The sequence below is a fragment of the Chlorocebus sabaeus genome, chromosome 18 (genome assembly GCF_047675955.1).
Source record: "Chlorocebus sabaeus isolate Y175 chromosome 18, mChlSab1.0.hap1, whole genome shotgun sequence".
Lineage (NCBI taxonomy): Eukaryota > Metazoa > Chordata > Mammalia > Primates > Cercopithecidae > Chlorocebus > Chlorocebus sabaeus.
The window spans coordinates 47,834,511-47,854,521 of NC_132921.1; the positions used below are offsets into that span (position 1 = coordinate 47,834,511).

General features: G+C 45.0%; 1 protein-coding gene across 4 annotated transcripts in view; it reads right to left on the minus strand.

Annotated features, from left to right (window-relative positions):
• Window positions 1-2,241: 2,241 nt before the first annotated feature.
• Window positions 2,242-20,011, minus strand: part of MAPRE2 (microtubule associated protein RP/EB family member 2) — a 163,926-nt gene continuing 146,156 nt past the window's right edge. For all 4 annotated transcript variants that reach the window (XM_007974267.3, XM_007974270.3, XM_007974269.3 and 1 more), the window contains 3 exons: window positions 18,550-18,689; window positions 13,392-13,550; window positions 2,242-5,044 (listed from right to left, as the gene is read on the minus strand). In XM_007974267.3, the coding sequence (XP_007972458.2) occupies window positions 4,970-5,044; window positions 13,392-13,550; window positions 18,550-18,689 (374 nt within the window). In that variant the 3' untranslated portion in view covers window positions 2,242-4,969. The remainder of the gene's footprint in view (window positions 5,045-13,391; window positions 13,551-18,549; window positions 18,690-20,011) is intronic.

Consider the following 20,011-nt stretch of genomic DNA (forward strand, 5'->3'; position numbering starts at 1 on the left):
TTTCCTACTGAGAATCATAAATTCAAAGGTACATTAATACATCATTACCCTTTAAAAACAATTTATTCCCAGGTTTGATGATAAAATAGTTGCAAAACACCACAAGAAACCTGTTTTAGAAATTAAAACTTGGAAGCTAAAAAGTTTAACTTTTTTTCCCAGTGAATTGAGAGAAAAAGGCATCCAACAAATTAACTTCAGCTGGGCTTTCCATTTTGATTATATTTGTAAACCCAAAACAGAAGCACAGCCTCAGTAAATGCACCTTCTGTGTACTCCTAATCTATACAAAACATGGGGTCTGGCTCAGAGTTGGGGGGTCTGCCCATGGGGCAGTCTTGTGATCCAAAGTCCTGGTGCCACGTGAGGGTCCTCCAGGAATCAATGGATTTTCTCCTTAGCTTTGCTTTTCTTTAGGCAAGTAAAGCCAGGACTCCTCTAATGAGTGGAAAACATCTTTTATGAGTTCCTAGTTCAGCAAGACAGGAGCTATTAGACATCCAGGGATATGTTTTTATCCATCATTTGTGCTGTTTGGCAACATTGCCTCAGTGCTGAGAAACTGGGTCAGTAAAAGTTATTACGAGTGATAGTAGCCTTAATTAATGATCATAGTTGTGTTCTAGCAGTTAAAAGGAATAAAGTCAGAAACTAAGTTGTCTGTGTTTTAGAGAACTGGCATTTTATAACTCAAATTCAGTGGAATTCCATTAACTTTTTTTGGGAAGGGGTGTCTCTGAACTTGAGCCTACTCATAGTACCAGAAGCAACAAATTTTGAGAGATGATGTCAGATTTAATAACGTAGAACAAACATATTATTTCACCACCTTTGAACCATCAGTGACAGATTTACTAGAGTCCACCAGTGTATATTTTTTAAGCTGAATCACATGTATTTTTGTCTGTGCACAAATGTCTAAGTATAAGATCAAGTGTTTAAAACCCCAGAGTTGGTGGATTAAACGGGCAACACACGTGTACTTTGAGCATGAGATTTCAAACCCAGGTCATGGCTCACAAACTTCTGTCACGAGTGTACCTTGGGAGGAAATGAATGTAGATGGAGAAGAGGGGTAACATCTTTGCCTTCTGTTATTTTCCCACTTATTTTAATAGAAATGTGCCTAAAGGCAAGCGACTGGAAAATAGTGGCCAAAGGACATTAGAGAAACCAAACTGGCCTCTAGGTGGTGCTTGGAAGCAGCGTAGGGAAGGCTGGCACCCTTCAGGGTGAAAAGGGTATTAGCTGAAGTCCAGTAACCTGCAGGCTCCAGGGTAACGTCTGCATCCCACTGTGACCTGCTCTGCAGTCTCCACAGGTGATTACTGGGCCAGTTGAAATACATTTCTCTTTTCACCTCTTCCTGTATCTGTGAAATTGTTATTATGGTTATAGCTCATGTCGATAAATCATTGCCGTTTAACGTCAACAAACACTTACTCAAAGGGCTTTTGTCAAGCAGGTCATTCTGCCACAAAGCTGTACTTAGACACACCTGCCTGCTTCTCTCTCAGTTTCCTATTTGCCCAGCACTGTCTCGTCCAGATGGAGTAGGCCGGACTTGCAGGAGCTATGATTCTGTTTGCTTGCATGGGGGATGTTTCCCAAGGGAATGTTTTCTCTTTCTCTTTTTTTTTTTTGGTAAAGTTTTTAAAAGGTATTATAGCTGCTACATTTGAGATCAAATATGAGTCTGTAACTCCTGTTAACAACATTTGCCATCAATAAGAACAAAGACACCTCCCCGTGTAAACCATAATAAAATGTGGGTAGATGTGTAAATCCACACAAATCTATTCCTATTCGCATGCTGACTGAAAAGGGAATCTTCAGCATAAAAACGTAAGAATCTGTAACTCCAGGCAGATTTTAACATATACTTTTTTTTTTATTAAATATGTAAAAAGATCAATGCAAGTCAAGTTATTCACATATTCAGAGACAAAAAACTATTCTACCATGCGACAATAGGTGGGTAATGTAAAATGAATGTGATACATCTGAATAAGACTTTTTCATCTATTATGTCATTACTTATCTATATTTATAATTAACAATACATATGTTTACATTCCTTTCAGTTTACATTTAATATATAACAAAAGCTTTATGGTGTACTATTTAGTAAAAGTAATCTGAATGCATATTAAACCTTAACGGAATAATGGAAATACTCACCAGGGAAGGGAAGAGTTCTTGGTTCCCTTCTGGAATTTACTTCTCTCAGGTCAACAGGTGTTTTTCTTTTTTTTTTTTTTTTTCCTGCTTTTCTGCTTAGAACAAACATGGACTTTCTCTTTGCCCCCTGCTTCGATCACTTCCTATCTGACAGCAGCAGTGGAAGTGCTATAACCAGCCGACAGTGGGCATGAGAGGGGACTAAGGATGAAACTGGGCTTCCTGAGAGGGAGAAGTGGAGCACGCACCCAGGGACACTTCCCGCCCAGCCTGATGACATGTGACCAGGGGCCGCCAAGGAAAGCGTGCCCTGAACACCGAGATGAGAGAATGATGGGGTCCCACCATCCATGGGAAATGAGTGGGGGTCTGCGCAGAGGCTGGAGGTGCAGCCTAAGAAGACCAACTCAAACTCAGCTGTTAAAGATTCCCCAAAGCATCTGAGACATCATCCGGGGTGCAGCCCAACAGAAGACGTTTAAGATGGGGCCAGAAAGAAGACTGTATAGCTCTTCTGTAAATAAACGAATGGTCTGCCCCAAGCCTTCGGGAAGGAGAATGGACTATAGTGACTGGGGAAAGTTCTCTTTGCAGGCTAAGAGATCTGGCCAGCATGTTGATAACTGAGAAGGCTGGGGAGCTGGAGGACAATGGAGTGGTTCCTGCACGAGTCACCAGGGAGGCTTATGCAAGCTACACAGCAGTAAGGGGTTGCTGGAGAAAGCAGGATCCTGACTCCCTGCTACCCATTCACGCGCATCCACATGACAGGGGTTTGGTCATGATCCACCGAGCACTGGGTATGACTGAGATGTCCAGAGCAGATGAAGAATGGCCTAGGAACCACTGCAGTATCAGCTGCATAGAGTTATTGTGACCTTTTACAAGAGCTATTTTTTTTTTTTAAAGAGATCAGTGAGTACAACAGGCTCAGAAGGGCAACACGCTGTTAAGCATGATGCTGTGTATAGCACATGCCACTACTACTTGTGACCAGGTGTGGGAGGACGTCACTGCCGAGAGCCAGGCTGTCCAGCCTTAGAGAAATACGCTGCCGCTATAATGCAGAGTGAGCAGGAGAGAGAAGAAAGGGAAACCGAACACCACGGAACATCTGTCCAAGTCTGCACAGTGTGTTGTAATAATCTCAAAAATACAAGCCATCTTTTCCATATAACTCAATAAATATCACTTTGCTGTAAAAGATTTATTTTGGAGAGACTTCTTTTGGTGAAAAGCTTCAATGCTAGAATTTAGAGTTCATATTTCATCAATTAATAAAGAAATTTCAAAGCTTCAGGATACATAATTCAGAAATTTATTTTAAGCTTTTCAGTTAAGCGGAACGTGGGGTGGGCACATTTGTTTCTTGTTTTTGTTGCACCTGCTAAGTCAAATAACAAGTGAAAGTAAATCTAAAGTTAGAAACCAAGGTGAAATGAATGATCCAGGAAGGGATACCATCTGTCAAAGGAAAAAATAAAAATAAAGAAATAAAAGAGGCAAAGACTTGGAAAGAGACTAAGAAAATGTGCAAATATTAGTTAAAAAAATAAGGAATGCTTTTAATTCATTAATGTTTCCTCTATTTATGAATTGCCATGGTTTAGCTAAGGTCAATGACAAGAAGGGCCCTTGTGTTAAAGAGGGAAAATTCTTTATTCTAGAAGATACTGGAGTCATAGATTTTTCTGTGCTGTTATTCCAGTGTCTACTCCAGACTGCAGAACCATGATTCTCCCTTGCAATTATGCTCCTATTAATAATGTCTTCACTTCTAGCCTTACAGCAAGTGTGTTGCATGGTGCAGGGCCCTGGAGCTCAGGGCTGCACACCTGAAGTTACCCTTTGGTAGGGATCCCCTAGAGTGAATGACAGTTTTGTGGCTGAAACCTACACAAAGAGGAAGAGGAATGAGGCAGGAAGACCTGTACCTAACCAGACCCTCTTTGGACTGCAGAAAACTGATGGCAACATCTCAGGGAGAGTGGCTGCCCACCAAAGAGGACCCTGAGAAACAGAACAGCATCACCTGGGAAATGGGCTACAGGCGGGCAAAGGACATGGTGACAGGGCAAAGTTGAGATGGTGTTTTCCTTGAGTGAATGTCTTTCAAAACTAACAACATACTGTGTAGTTGTCTAACATGCTGATGGAGGAACACTGCTGGGCCCTGAAATCCTAGCTTTGAATCCATTTTTTCCCTTTAGTATTGTGAGTAGAGGGAGAAACTGACCTTATGTTTTCCCCCATGACACAAGTCACCGTCATTATGGCTTTCATATCAAGTATCTGTTTCCCTTTGTTCCAATTATTTGACCAAATTTATGTTCAGAGGTTAGACTTGCAAACATCAAAGCACCACAAATGTGTGTGACATCTAGTGACACTGGGTTGAAAAATGCCAATATAAATACCATATATCAAATTACCATTGTTTCACACCAGGATAAAAAGAGGGGTGGTGGCAGTGGTGTTGGGGTGGGAAAGAGTTGTTCTGGAAAGAAATGAAGAAAAGAGCAGAACCAATCTCAAGCAGCCAAGTGGTGAAGTTGGATGTATGTGACCCTATGATCTCTCGGGTAGGCGGCCAGAGGGCCGTCTGCTAATACACCTTGGCAAAGAAAACGGGAACCAAGCGCAGTGGCTGGCATATGCAACAGTGCGTTGATGGTAACGGCAGATTGGGAACAACTGGTTTCTGTTGAGCTTGGGGCCACACATGTTCCAATTCTCCAGAAGAAACGTTCCCACGCACAATGGAAGTGTCAAGAGCAGCTGGGGCGGGTCAGTACTCTTCCTGCTGCGGCGGCTGCTGTTCGTGGGCTTGCTCCTCTGCTTCCGGCTCTTCCGTGTGGCCCTCCTGTGGGCAAGGGAGAAGTGTCAGCTGAGACAATTGACTGGGAATGGGGCCCTGCAGCATCCCAGCCCACTGCCACTGCCAGCATGGCGTCTCAAGGCTGTGGAGGGCACCAGGCTTAGTCAGACACAACTCGCCATGCAAATGTCTCCCAGCTTCTGGTGGCCGATACACGTGCAGGGACGCTTTAGCTTCTCCATGCGATCAAAAAACAGATTATTCTAGAAAGCAGAGTCATCAGGCTTTAGGCGCCCAACTATTTTGTTTCCGAAGGAAATCTTCATAGAATACATGGCATACTTTCCTAACCTTTGTAAAAGAGTAAACCAAACAGTGACCCTAGAGCATCATGACAACCATGAGTTAAGCTGCTGTAATATAAAAGCAGCACCCCTGGCCTCTGTGGTATGTTGGGGGTGGGGGTGTCACTCCTCACTAATGGATAGGGATGTGGGCTTTTGCTCCATTTCCTAGTCCCTCCCTCGCTGTCATTCTTCTTGCTCCTTAGTGTCTGCCTGAAGGAGACCCTTTGTTATGTTACTAACGTGATGTAGGCTTAGACACTAGAGCAGCAGTGTTAGAGGCTCCCAGGCTAAGGAAAGGACAGCAGGCACATTTCATGGGTTGCCCCAGGCAAGGAGGCCCCTCCCAACGAGGGAGCTCAGGAGCTTTAGCTCAAGGACTTTGGGATGTCTACTAAGACTGCTTGGGGCCCTTTTGACTTAACTGAGAATCAGATAGGTGAGTTGCTCTTCCCACTGTTTAGAAATAAACAGCCCTATTTATTCCTTTGCCTAACCCAGTGAAGCACGTCATGAACACCAACTCCAGGGAGCACTAGCCTCAGTCAGCCATATCTGTACATTCATTCATTTTCTGAACTTACGCAAAATATTTGCTGTTTTTCACCCAAGCTGATGGAGCATGGCTAATCAGAGGAGTTCCCTGTTCCCTCAGTAAGGGCACACAGCTTCTGTGATGCAGTCTGGAGCATGTGCTGGGACACACAGAAGTGCCCATGCCTCCCACACCTGGCATGCTGACTCCTGAGCACTGAACTGCCCAAGCCTTCCCTGTGTGTCAGGCCCCTCTTCCCTGGAGCTTAGGACAAACCCATCTTTAGCCAACTCAAATATGGCATGATCATCTCTCCAGATCACTGCTTCTCTCTTCTCCTGCAGCATTTCTTTTCTTCCTCTGCTATGACACTGATTTGGAATCTTGTCTTGACCCTTTTGGCCCCATCCACTGGATGCTGAGGTTACTGAAGTCAGGGATAGGATTCTTGGTGCCACATCTTTCTTATGTAAGACTCAATCCATGTTGTGTTGAGAGGAACAAATCGCAGTGGATTCAAGAATGAATGACTGAGACTATCAGACTATCAGCCAAGGTCACAAGCCACTTATTTTCTGAGAGCCAGTAAGTAGAATGTTAAGGTTAAACATGGACTCAAGTTCACATCCCAGCTCTGTTATTTACAGGCTATGTGGGTTTGGGCCTAGAACTTAACTGCTCTGGGCCCAGTTTCCTCATCTGTAAAGTTGGGGATAAGAGTATCCATGTAGGAGCATTTTCAATGCATTTCATTAATCAATGAATCAAAGGACTCCTCGAATCCAATAGAGGAGTTAATGAGTTAAAATAGGTAAAGTGCCTAGAAGAGTGTTTGGCACATGGTAAACAGAAATGTGAGCTGTGGTTATTATTTCTTAGTGGGAAAACTCTGGAATATATTCTAGAAGTGCAAGTAATTTTTAAAAAAAGTAACCGTTTCTGTGACAACCAACAGTAGACAGTGACATTGTGTTGAAAACTTGGGATAAAATCTGGCATTGTTTCTTACTGTGCCGACAGGCCCCTTACTCAGCAAATGTGAGCTCTCCCTACCCCGTGACCACCCTGTGTTCACCACCTAGAACTGGCTCCACCTCTGCAATGTTAGGCCCAACCTCTTGCTCTCTCTGATCACATCATGTGTCTTCCTGACCCTTGCACTCCTGAATTCTTTAATTGCAGGTGCTCTTTGACCTCGGGGAGATCTGAGAGCCCTGATCCCCTCTTTACTCCCCTTCTGCCGGATCGACCCCAGACCGCTAGGCATTACAGCAGCTGTGCTCTTGGCACTTCCTCTGTACAATGCTTTGCCCTCTGCCTGGTACATGTGAGGCGGGTCCTCTCAGCTCAGAGTCAGTGCCTCACTGACAGTGTGGCCATACACACTCAGGGGAGCAGGAGAGAACTTCTTCCTGGACCAGCGCAGGACAAGAAACAGTGACTGGCCTTCCTAAGCCAGTGCTCTCCTCTCATCCAGGGGAGAAGAATGAAACTGACATTCATGGGAGTTTGACAGGAATGGTGGGCTGGGAACTCCCAGCTGTCTGTCCTGCCACATACTCCTCTAAATTACGAGAAAGTCACTCCTCCCTGAAGCCTCTCTCACTGCCTGCACCCCCGAGTGAATGGCTTCCCTCTCCAGGCTTCCTATCCTTGGTTTCTGCTTCGGTGGGAGGGCGCACCACAGTCCTGCGTGTGTTCCTGCTGGGTGGCTGGCTACACATCTGTCTCTCCAGCCAGGCTCTGGGCCCCCCGCGGTGAGGTATGCTGTTTTATTCGGCATCCTAACTCTTGAACGTGAGTGTGGTGTCTTCCATATTGTATTGCTCAAACTTCAGTTGGTCTAAAGTATGCTTTTCTTTATATAATTGTTTCTGTGCATGTTAGACTGCTGAAAAGATTTCAGAAATGAGGATCTGTTTTACATTTTGCAGAAATTCTTGTTTGCTCACGTCACAACCAGGAGTTTACTGTGGGCTAATGGAGTTAAGGTTGAAAGACCTAGATTCAAGTAATCATTGAGCCTGTAACAAACTAGAGGGCCAGGAAGCCACTAGGCTAGGCCTCCTTTCCAAACACATCTAACAAGATGGCAGTTTTGCTGGCTTTGTCTATGGCTCTGAGGCTTCCAGATGCCCAGGGCAGCTGCTCCTCATGCAAACCCAGCTTAAGTCTCAGTCACAGGACCCCTCTGTGATGTCATGGGTCTGCAGGAACTGTGGACCCCAGACAGCTCTCACTGGGAAATACCGGCAAAGCTCCCAATTTATCAATGGATTGCTCATGCTTGGCGTGCAAGTTAAGGCAGTCTGAGAGTCTGGCAGAACACATCTGTAATTCTGAGGTGTTACAAATCACAGCTGAGAGCTCACAGCCCACACAATGCTACTGCAGGCTCACGGAAAAAAACAATCTTTTTCTATGCCTTATACAAGAATGAAGAACTTAAACCCATGTCTAAGTAGGAGGCCAGGCAAAACCTATACCAAATATGAGACTAATGCACCAGAGCATCACTTAATAATTCTACTATGTGCGCATCGATCTATTCACATCTTTCTGTTTAGCTGTGAGTGATTGTAAGAAGACTATCATTCTTTAGTTTCCTTATAATCATTAGATAGAGAGGCAAACTGGAAGACGGTATTGAAGAAGGCTCTTGGCCACTGTGGGAGGAAAATGGGGGCAAAGGAGAGAGGAAGGCCCATCAGGAAGCTCCAACAGCTCCTGGCTTCCTAGCTGTGGGAGGCACCACCCTGCAGCCGTCTCCTGCCACCATGCCAGCTGTGGCTGCTGGGCTGTCTTCTCTGCTTTGCTCATGCAGTTTCTCCCTACCTTAGCTCTATAGCTGTTGATGTTCCCAGTCGCCCTGTAACATCCAACACAAATGCCAACTTTGCTGTGAAGTCTCTGTGTGGTCCTCCAGGCAGCTTTTATCTGCTCCCCACGCAAGTTTATTTATGTCTCCATGATCACATTTGTCATCATCTGACACATATTCCAGTTAGTCATGTCCCTGTCTGTCACCCTTACTGGGACTGGGAGCTCCTCTGAGGTGGGGTTGGGTCTTTTCTATAGCCACCACTTAGCCCAGTGACAAGAGGACCTCCAGTGACAGAAGCACAGCCTGTCCCTGCAGGAAACAAGTCACTGTTCATAAGCTGGTGCCCTTCAGCTGACAGAATCCACAGGGAGCAGGTAGCCAATGCCTCAGCCCAGACTCCTGTGGCTCCAAAGCTAAGTATCAGGGGAAAACATAATAAGTATCTGCTCTGGAAACTTTCATTAGGTTTCTACAACTGGGAATTGAACCACCTCTGTTATTTTCTACTCAAAACTCCCACCTGGATTTTCACATCTTCCACACATCATATTCTGGGATGGCTTAAATATAAGAATCAGAGGCCAATCATCACTAAATAAAAGTGTTAAGTAATCACTCAGGGGAAGAGATCTCCCCAGCAAATCCTCCTACCTCAAATGTCAAAGCAAAGCGTGTCCATCTATGTTCAGCTGAACAGCACGTGCTACAACCTGGCCTTCTATCTGCAGGAGGGCTCTGGGAAAGGCAGACAACCAGGCATCGGTGCCATCTCAGTTCTGTACACACAGCTGTACCAACAGCATCATGAACAAAGTGCTGGCACTTCCTCCCAGATGCCATGCACATCATCCCTGCACATCATCCCTGCACATGGGTGCAAATCTACCCATCACCCAAGTGTGGGGCTGGCCAGAAAACAGGACACAATGTCAGGGGAAAGCACAGTGAGGCAAAAGCAGGATTCCCAGAGATGGGGGCAGTGCTGTATGGTGGCATCATAACCACTAAGCACATTCTTTTCAAACCTGATGCTTTTACAGACCATAGACATAGGAGAAGGTAGGCGAGGGTACAGCTTTAGGAAGGCTCACTCCCTCAGAGTAGGACTGGCTATGTGCTCTGGGTGGTTCCAGAGAAACCAGATTCCATATTCTCAGGGAGAAATGAAAATACTTGGAGGCTTTAAGAGATCTAGGATGATTTCTTGGACCTATGGGAGGTGGAGTGCTGGGGGGCAGAAAGGAGAGTATCTAGCTGCTCCTGAACCTCTTGGCAGAGTCAGGCATGCACAGGATATGGAAAGCACCTAGCATGGCGTCCAGGCCCACTGCAGTCTTCCTTTTCTTTCTGCATAAAAACCAAGGTTTAAAAAAATGGGTCTTGTCACATTCCAGACAAGGACACCTGGCACATTCCAGATCAAACGGCTTACTCTCTGTAGAAAAGTCAGTATAGCCTGATGTGTCTCTTTTGGAGTTTTACAGACACAAAGTTGCAATAAAAATATCCTGGAACTAGAAAAATTAAGCCAGCAACTGCATCTGAACATCTTGCTCTGGTAACCCCCACATGCAATTTATGTTAAGGCTGTTTTCTCTGCCAGATTCAACTGCCTGGTTACTCTGAGTAATTCTCTTCTTGAATTTTGGGTACTACCCAGCATATACTTACAGGGCAATGCCTCTCTTTCCCTCTCTCTTCCTTTCCTTAAATCTATTTGATGATGTCAGCACAGTGCCAGAGATACAACAAAGTGGGTTTAAAAAAGTTACAAACTGGCTAGAAGAAAACTGAAGTTCTTCATGGATGCTGATTTAAAATCAGATGAATGCCCAGAAAAAGAGGCCACAACTAGGCTTTTGAAAGTGCAAATCAATAAAACGAGATAAGGGGAGTTATTTAGAGAAAACCCAGGTAAAAATTTGGAAACTTTCAGTGTGTCCAACTGAAGACTGTCAAGTAGACAGTCAATGTTGAGGCTTTCCCCAGTTGGTACTATGTTCACTTCCTCCCTGCTCCATGGTAACCAATACTCGGCGAGGGAGGTAACATAGTCCTTATGATTTTAGCCTCTGAGTTAGATAAATCGGTGTTCAAATCCTAGTGCTGGAGCTTATTAACCATGGGCCATTGGGTAAGTAATTTCCACTATAAAATGTAGATAAGTAACTGCTCACCTCACAGGGATGTGGTTAAGATCAGAAATCTACGTAGGACATGAATACAATCCCTAGCACATACTAAATGCTCAAGCGGTATTAGCCATTACTACTGTCATAATACCATTTAAAAGGTGGCTCAGACTTGGAGAAGGGAGAACATAAACTCAGGATTCAGATTTCAGGGTTCAAATGGAAATTATTCTGCTCCTAGACTTGGGAAAATTATTCAACCTCTCTGCTGCCTTAGTTTCCCTCATCTCTACAATGGGATGACAACAATAGCTAACAATCCTAACAGGATGCTCTAGAGAATTACAGGAGCTAATAAGCTAATACACATCAAGCCCTAGGCCCTTCTACCTCAAACCCCAACCCAGGTGCCTCAGAAGAAGAGGTGTCTGCTAAACTTATTATTCAGTCTTAATGAATGATGAGGCCTTAAAGTGTTATTTCTTCTTTTTTTGGGGGGGGGGGATGGAGTCTCGCTCTGTCACCCAGGCCGGAGTGCAGTAGCGCGATCTCAGCTCACTGCAAGCTCCGCCTCCCGGGTTCATGCCATTCTCCTGCCTCAGCCTCCCGAGTAGCTGGGACTACAGGAGCCCGCTACTGCGCCCGGCTAATTTTTTGTATTTTTAGTAGAGATAGGGTTTCACCGTGGTCTCGATCTCCTGACCTCATGATCCGCCTGCCACAGCCTCCCAAAGTGCTGGGATTACAGGTGTGAGCCACCGCGCCTGGCCTAAAGTGTTATTTCTTCTTGGGATGCCTGCATTTTAGTGGCACGTACACTGCAGGAATTGCTCTCGGAATCCAGATGGTGGCAAGGTGGTGCTGGGATGTGTGTGTGGGGGGGTCGGGTGGTGACGGGTATGGCGGAACAGAAACTGAGTGCGGTCATCTAGGTAGACCCCCTGGAAATCACACCCAGGAGGCAAGAGCTCTTGCCTGAGGCTGTCCACCTATCCTTAGCCGGGAATTCGGCGGACCTCTCCAATGCTTCATTTGGAGTTCACTGTCAGACAGTGCTTCTGCACGTGGACTCCCTCTTGGGACAAAATCTGGCATGAGGTTAGACTCAGGGTTTCCCTCATTTGAAGTGCAGGGCTGGGAAGAAGATTCGATCCTGCATGCGGGCCTTATTCCCACTAGCAGGCATTACTGCAGACAGCAGCGCCATTCGCTCGGCCTCACGGTGCTGTGGAGACCTCAGCTGATTCAGCCTCAAACAAGCTTGTGAAGAGAATAACCATAGTCCATCTAGTGCTTACAGAGGGCAAGCACTCTGTACACACAGGACATCATATATGTGACGCTGTGGCAGCTGCAGACACACTACAAATCAGTCTCTGGTTTCTTCCATCAGATCTGAAAATACTGAGAACCGAATTTTATGAAGCCATCATGGAAACCAGGTAGATTCTCGGGGCTTCAAATTCTGAGCTATTGATAACCAAGAAATAATTTAAACCAAAACATTTGGAAGAAACGAAAAAAAAAAGTGGTAGAGAGCTTCCAAACCACAGATACAGTGCGCCTTATAGTTTAGGAGAATTTCAGTGCTAGTATTTTGAGGCATAAATGGAGAAAACATTTGCCTGGGATTCAGCTGGAATAAGAAAGCAAACGTGCTGATGGCTTGCTACGTCCTATAGAGATATCAACACATACAATTCCACGGGAGGCCCTCAGAACATCACAGGCCTCCAGCCCAGAGACTGGGACGCTTCCACTAGCATCAGCCTGACATAAAAGAAGCTGGACACCCCAACCCCTCAGCTTGGCTCAGTGGAAGGTGAAGCCACATCGGGCTCCCACCCCCGCCTCTGGCTGCTGGGCCTCTCTCTCCTGCCCCTGGCAGACCCGGGGTGCCTTGCCTCAGACTCTGCCACACATCCTGTCCCCTTCCTCTCCTTGCTCCCTAGATTCTTATTCCTCCCCCGTTTCTCACATCTGCTTTTCATCACCCTGACACAGCCACATCCTGGGTCTCCATCAGCACTTGTGAACAGCAACTCTGCTGGCAGGTCCTCCCCAGGAAGGAGGTGTGCATGTGGCTGTCCCACAGCTCTGGTCTGTCCTGGCAATGAGTAACCAAGACAACTACCCACGAAGTAAAAACAGTCAGTTATGGGCCTTCTGGGAATGGGAAAAGCATCTAGATTATTTTCTCCTTTACACTCCGAATTTGCATGAAGGAGGAGGAATCCATATACAAATTCTTAATGCTCATTTGCTCAGAGAACTGCAGACCACTTGGAGTTTGGCTGCATAAGCCTATTTTTCTGTCAAAGCCTTCCCCACCCCACCCATCTCTTCCCAGATTAATGTCTGACTGCCTGTCCCCTAGGCATGGGTCAATGGATCATGATGATAATGAGGTTTATTCCTTTGGGACCATCAAACGCACTCAGCTGAGTGGCAATTCTCACTGAGGTCCTGAGGACGTGTTCTAACGCGTGCTGATCTACTGTGCTTTGACCAAGAGAGTCATTTTAGAACACAGGAGTCACGTGCTCCTCACACTTACGTGTTCTTCTGAAGCATACAGGACGTCCATTAGTCGCTGCACGAGGTCATCATTTTCCTGCCCGTGTTCTTGGCAGAGTAGCTCGATCTCTCTCAGCTTCCCAAAGTAGAAATCCCTTTCCTTTTCCACGCCTTCAAGGGCAAGTTTTAATGAATGTACCTGCAATGGAGTGAGAGTGAAGAAAAAAAACCACCCAAAATATGTATAAGAAGTGACCAGCAATTCCTGTAAATAAAACCCAAAACAGAGAGAGATGGGGAGAGAGGAGGGGAGAGAGAGAGAGAGAGAGACAGAGAAAGACAGAGAGAGAGGCAGAAATAACCGATGTGTAAGTCTGAGGGAGAAACAACAGGACTGTTGTCTGGAGCTTGACCCTGGGCCAAAACGTCCAATTCTCCACAGCACTCTGATCATTCCCTTCAGGCAAATGGCGTTTATTAACCAGGGACAGCATGGGCCTTCTGCCTGTGCGGTTCCACGCAGGCTGGGAGTGAGCTTTCGTCTGCCGCTAACATAGGCGGGAACACATCTTTCCTCTAACTTGTTACTGTGGTCGGAAAGTTTGTATCTCCTCAAAATGTGTATGTTGAAATCCTAACACCCAAGGTGATGATGTCAGGAGGTGGGGCCTTTGGGAGGTGGCTGTCATGGGGGTAGAGCCCTTATGAATAGGATGAGTGTCCTGATAAGAGGCCCAAGTGAGCTCATTCATCCTTTCAGCATGTGAAGACGAGAAGGTGCCATCTATGAAGAATGGGGCCTCAAGCAGACGCTGCATCTGCTGGCGCCTTGATCTTGGACATCCCAGTCTCCAGAACTGTGGTAAGTAAATTTCTGTTGTTTGTAAGCCACCTTGTCTACAGTACTCTGCTCTAGCAGCCTGAACAGACTGAAATACTTGCTCATCTTCTGCAGGAAATGGAGAATGGGAGGAGGAAAGAGCAGCAGAAGAGAGAGGCTGTAAGCACGGCTATTTACATTTATGTTGAGGACTCTCCCTCCCTTAGATCACTTGCATGGAAGCCGCCCTTCGCTGTAGACCCTTTCACAAATGATACTGAGCCACATTAGACAAACGCTCTCCAGGGAGAAAGTGGGGCTTCGCGACACGAGCAAAACTGGGTGAGACCGAAAGCCTGGCTGAGTGGATCTGTCTCAATTTCTCCAGTTCGGGCTTTGGGTACGTCACTGGGAAGGCAGAAGGGCAAGGAAGGCCTACTCCCTCAGCACAGTAACCCTCATTCCTTCTTTCTTCCTCTCGATCCTGGTTCACAGAGTTTCCAGGGATGTGCAGCTTCTTAGAGTGGCTACAGAACAGTCTAAGTGAAGGGAGGAGGCAGTGGTCAAAAGAGGGTCCAAGAACTCGGACATCCAGAGCTAAAGAAACCCTGATGGGGTTGTGACTAGATCTGGCTTCAAATCTCGGTCTACCAGGCACAGCAGCTACACTCAGGCCCAAACTATTACCCTGTTCCTGGTCTCCGAGGATCTCCATTTGCTTAAACCCTTTGTTTATTTTTATGTAGGGTATATGCTTCAGGTGGTAAATTAAATCTTTCATGGCCCTCCTTAGGTAAAATCTCTCTGTCATTATCTTAAAAATCACCCCTAATAGAATTTCAAAAACTTACATTTGGAATGCAAAATTTCCTACTCTCTCCTAATAATTCTGGGCCTCTGTGTATGCTTTATCCATCTGGAATTACTGATTCATTCAAACACACACTGACCCCATGCAGCGTCCACCCTCTTCCTGCGCACCTGGCAGACCATATCCATCCTGTAGATTCAGGGTTACCCTCACTGATGCCCCCAGGTGGCTGCTTGCAAAGCAGTGGAGAACCAGTTTGCTTTTAACTCATTTCTATTAATATTATAGCTTGCACAATTGTAAGATGTTAAAAAAAAAAAAAAAAAGTGAAGGTGACCAGCTTAAATTCCAGAAAAAAGAAAACTCTTATTCTAGAAATCCTTTCCTGCTTTAAAACAAACCAACCTCACCCCAGGTTTGGACACAAAATCCATCTCAATCCTGTGCTAGTGCCAGCAGATGATCTGTGGCAGCTTAGGTGTGTCACCACCCCTCAGCCCCCTGTACCAGGCAAGGTCACATCCCACCCACGAAAACTGGGTCTGTCTGGCCCCCTAGGGCTTTGTTCTGCACACTGAACAAATAGCTGAGGCTTTTCCAGACAAACCTTTAGTGCAAATCAGGCTTCAGTGATATTCCACATGCATTAGGTAACAGCTGCCACTACCAACACTCCCTAGTAAAAACCAACACTAGCTAACTTATATGATGAAAGATCAATTGGCAAGCAAAATTCCACTGTCATAGTCCCATTCACAAAGACCAATGCCAGCCTCATCCCTCTTGTGTTGTGGCAGATGCTTAAGTGATGAAGGAGATGCTGGAGATGGATGTTAGAAAAGGAGAAGCAGCTCTCTTCTTATGATTCTTCCAACTCCTCCCAGTGTGGCCATAGACTGCAGGTTCCTGCAGGCCTTGCTGTTTCAGTGATGGCTATAGTCTCTGCCTGGGCTAACCGACACCCATCCCTGGCCTCACCTGCGCTCCCTGAGCAATGACCAACCTACTTCCAGTTGGCTAATCCACTGACTCCAACCCACTTCTGGTTGGCTAACCCACTATCCAGAACAAGTCCCTAATTATATTGTTTATGACTTTTCCTACTGTATGTCTTTTGATTCATTTCTCTCATGGGACTGGTCTAGCATAGTATTACTGCTTTAGTGCATCATGGTAAATTGCCTGAGAAAATGCAAGAGGCCAAGCAAATGAGAATCCTCCCAGTTTATGGCACTTGTCCCTTTCTCAATGAAGACTGTGCTTCACCCTTCAGCATCAGGGTCTCCCCTCAGCCTCTCCTCACCTGAGTGTTCTTTGTTCCAACACCATGATGCCTGTGGGGGCCCCCTCCCAGACTCGGGGGGCATCCTGTTGGCTCCAAGACAGAAAAAGGAGGGAACGGCAACAGTTAACCATGGATATAAATTTGGAGTAAGTGCTCAGTAATATTGATTGAAGGACTCACAATGCAGGGTGTGTCTTCCTTCTGAGGGACAGACAGGGGGAGGCACATTCCTCGGTGTGAAGGTGTCAGGGGGCAGAAATGGGGAGTGAGGCTTTTTGGAAGTAATGAAGGGATGATAACAGGAAGGTGGCACTGGACCATTCCTCTGTCTTCTCACTCAGTTCTCTGGGTGGCATTGTGGATGGCAGGATGGTTTAGTGGAGGCATTTTAGAGGTCTGGGTTCCCTGGGGATGGGCTGTGTGTGATCTGGAGAGCTAACGGGAGCCCAGAGCCAGCCCCAAGGAGAGGAAGAGAACCTCAAGGTTTCCACGTGGTCATACTTTGGGCTGGAGAGGTGGGACACTGGGTGTGGTAGACGGGGAAGAGAGGGAGGAGTCATGAAGAAACACAAGATAAGAAAGATACCAAAAGAATTTGGGTTCCTTAAGGAAAAAGAGTTCTACAGTTGTGCCTTGGTATCTGAGAGGAATTGATTCCAGATTGTCCCTCAGATACAAAAACCCATGGATACTGAAGTCCCTGATATACGACAATATAAGATGATATCATATTTGCATATAACCTACGCACATACTCCTGTATACTTTAAATTATCTCTACATTACTTATAATACCTAATACTATGTAAATAGTTATGTTGTATTATTTTTAATTTGTATTAGTTTTTATGTTTGTATTGCTATTTTTTATTTTGAATATTTGCAATACTTGGCTGCTTGAACCTGTAGATGTGGTAACCCATGGATATGGGAGGACCAACTTTAGGTCCAAGGCATTACAGAGATTTAGGTCCAAGGCATTACAGCCTTTAGGTCTACTCTGATTTTCTTGGAGCCTGAGACATGTGGCCCAAGGCTCTTTATGACTGTCCTTACTGCCTTTTAATTGAGAAGAAGTCATTATTGGAAACAGGACTCAAACTGAGAATCAGTAGGTAATTAGAACATTCCAGTTTCCAAATCCAAGTCCTACCTGCTGGATGGCTTAAGTTTTTACACCTTTTTCCATAAAGTGATCAGAATTGTAAAGAAACACCCTAGCTAAGAAACTGCCTTCATTAAACTAGATTCTTGATTACAAATATACAATTATCACAAAAGCTGTTTCTAAACTCTTGCTGGCTCATCAAGAATAAGATTAATCACCACGACTGGCCCAGTGAGTGGCTGGGAACAGCCTGGGGCCCTGGAGTAAAGGCTCCTCTCATAGCGGCAGGGTAGCCAGGATAAAAGGCTCTCCTGTATGGGCCCTCCACTACCCGTTGCTTTTATTACTTTTAAGCTACATATAATCTTAGGAAAGATGAGAAGTACCTAAGATTTTATAATGAAAATTTCAAAGACAGTGGAGCTAGCTAGATTTTACCATAACTGTGAGGAATGCTAAATTAAAAGGAAAGCTCTTCTACTTAAAACACAATTGTGGCCTTTCAGATCCCCCAAATATTGGGTTCAGTGCTCCTGCAGCACCCAACTTCTGCCATTGTGGGAAGTAATCAGGTTTTTTGTTTAGCTCGTGTAATAACCTACTGTGTGCAACTGCTATCTACAAGTTCTATGACGGAAGGAAAGGTATCTATTTTACTACCATTATTCTACCAGCATTAAGCGTAATATCTTTCATATAGAATGAGCTCAACTACTAATAGCTGAAGAAAGGAAGGAAGGAGGGAAAAAAGAGAAGGGGAGGGAGACAGACTAATCCTGACTCAGCCTTTAGAAAGAGAGGGAGGGAGACAGACTCACCGTAATGCAATGCAGCACTATCTAGAATGGCCAGAGGTGGGAAGGATGGACTACGGTCTAGCCGGAGCTCATGACAGCCCTGAGGGACAGGGGAGGGGAAGGTGACCTGAAGTCTGCAGCAAGGCTAAGCCATCTCCCCATCTTAATGTACAACTTTGAGATTTGTGACTAACACTTTTTATTCATCATGGGCTACTGATTTTGTCTTCCCGAACAATTCTTTATATTCTTACTTACTTGAAACCAAGGATTCCTCCTTACCTTCCCTCCCTTACCCCAGTCCTAGGGGATCCTAGGCCCCCTACCTCTTATATACGTCACTGCTCCTAGAGGTGTGGCCAGAGCTGATGCATTACCTGTTCATTAAGCTGTATGACCTGCGTTTCTAAATCTTTATCAGATCTGGATGCTGAGCCGCTGGAAGAAGCCCTTTTGGCTGATGAGGGTCGAGAAGGTGTGGATCCTGGTTTAGCTGCTGGACTTGATTTAGCTGCACCTGAAAGCAATCAGAATAAATGATAAATACTGGTAATATTAAAAATGTGTTTTAGATATATAGAAAATGAATGCTATAAAAGAAGCTTACTATAACATATAAGAGATACCTCCAGTGATCCCTTCTCATACAGAAGGAGTACAAATATTTCAGCAGGAGTGTACACAGTTAAAAGTATGGTTGTTTTGGGCAACTTATCTCACCTTTGTGAGTGCTGTTTTTTTTCCTCAAGTAACATGAGGTTAATGCCATTGTCCCTTCTCCCTCTGGAGATGTAAGAGTAAGAGAACAAACTTTAAGATTGTTAAGAGGAAAGGTTTTTAGATAAGCTTAAAAGTATCACCCTAATTGAATTTCTAACAAACAAGAGAAAAGATCTTATAACTGATTAATACTTCAGATGAAATATCAATACAAATGTATTTTTTTCTCTTTTAAAACATTTCCTAGCTTTAGCCACTAAAATGCCTAAGAGCAATGACATTTCCATAGCAGCGGGCACTCCTGATGCCCAAACCTTGGTTTCTAAAGGTTATTCTGTAATAAAAGGGCTTCTTGAGAAATGGCTGATTCTAGGGATGGGGCAGGGAATGTTCAGGGTAAGCTGAGTATATCTTGTGTCAAAAAACAAGGAGGTGCTCCAGGATTAATATCAAGAGCTCGAAGGGGCTCCCCACTAGTCACACTTGGGACAGTTTGAATATTAGGAAGAACAATAGCTTCATTTATTGTAATGCATTAGATAAATAAAATCTATTAATCTACAATGACTGAAAGAGAGATGGGCTGGAAGACAGGGAGAGGGAGAGGGAAGAGAAAAGAATATAAAGATCTTTTCAATCCTTTTTAAGGAACACTGGCAGTCAGTCAGTAAATGTACAAGAAATGCTGGAACTAGAAAATAAATCACAATTTTGTGACATCCGTAACTAATAAGCGATTCAGAAAGGGCTCATCATTGGACATGTAAATTTTAGGTGAGAGGGTTTTGGGGAACAAGATATTTACATGTGTTACTCTAAAGGGGAAAATACACCCTTACAATGGGAAGATTGAGGGTCAGCACCTTAAGCAAGTGATTCACTTAGCATCACTAATAATGTTATGAAGTGGAAAAATGAAAAACCATTGGTTTCAGGTAAGACCTCACCTATCTGGAGCTCAGCTCACAGCAGACTCTCACTACCTAGAACAATGCACAGACACAAGAATGGCCTCTGCGGCCAAAATAGAAGTCCCAATGTATACGCAATGTACTTCATGGATTATGAAATTCCAAGCCACTACTGGGGACCAGCCCATTCCCTTTTCCTCTGAACACA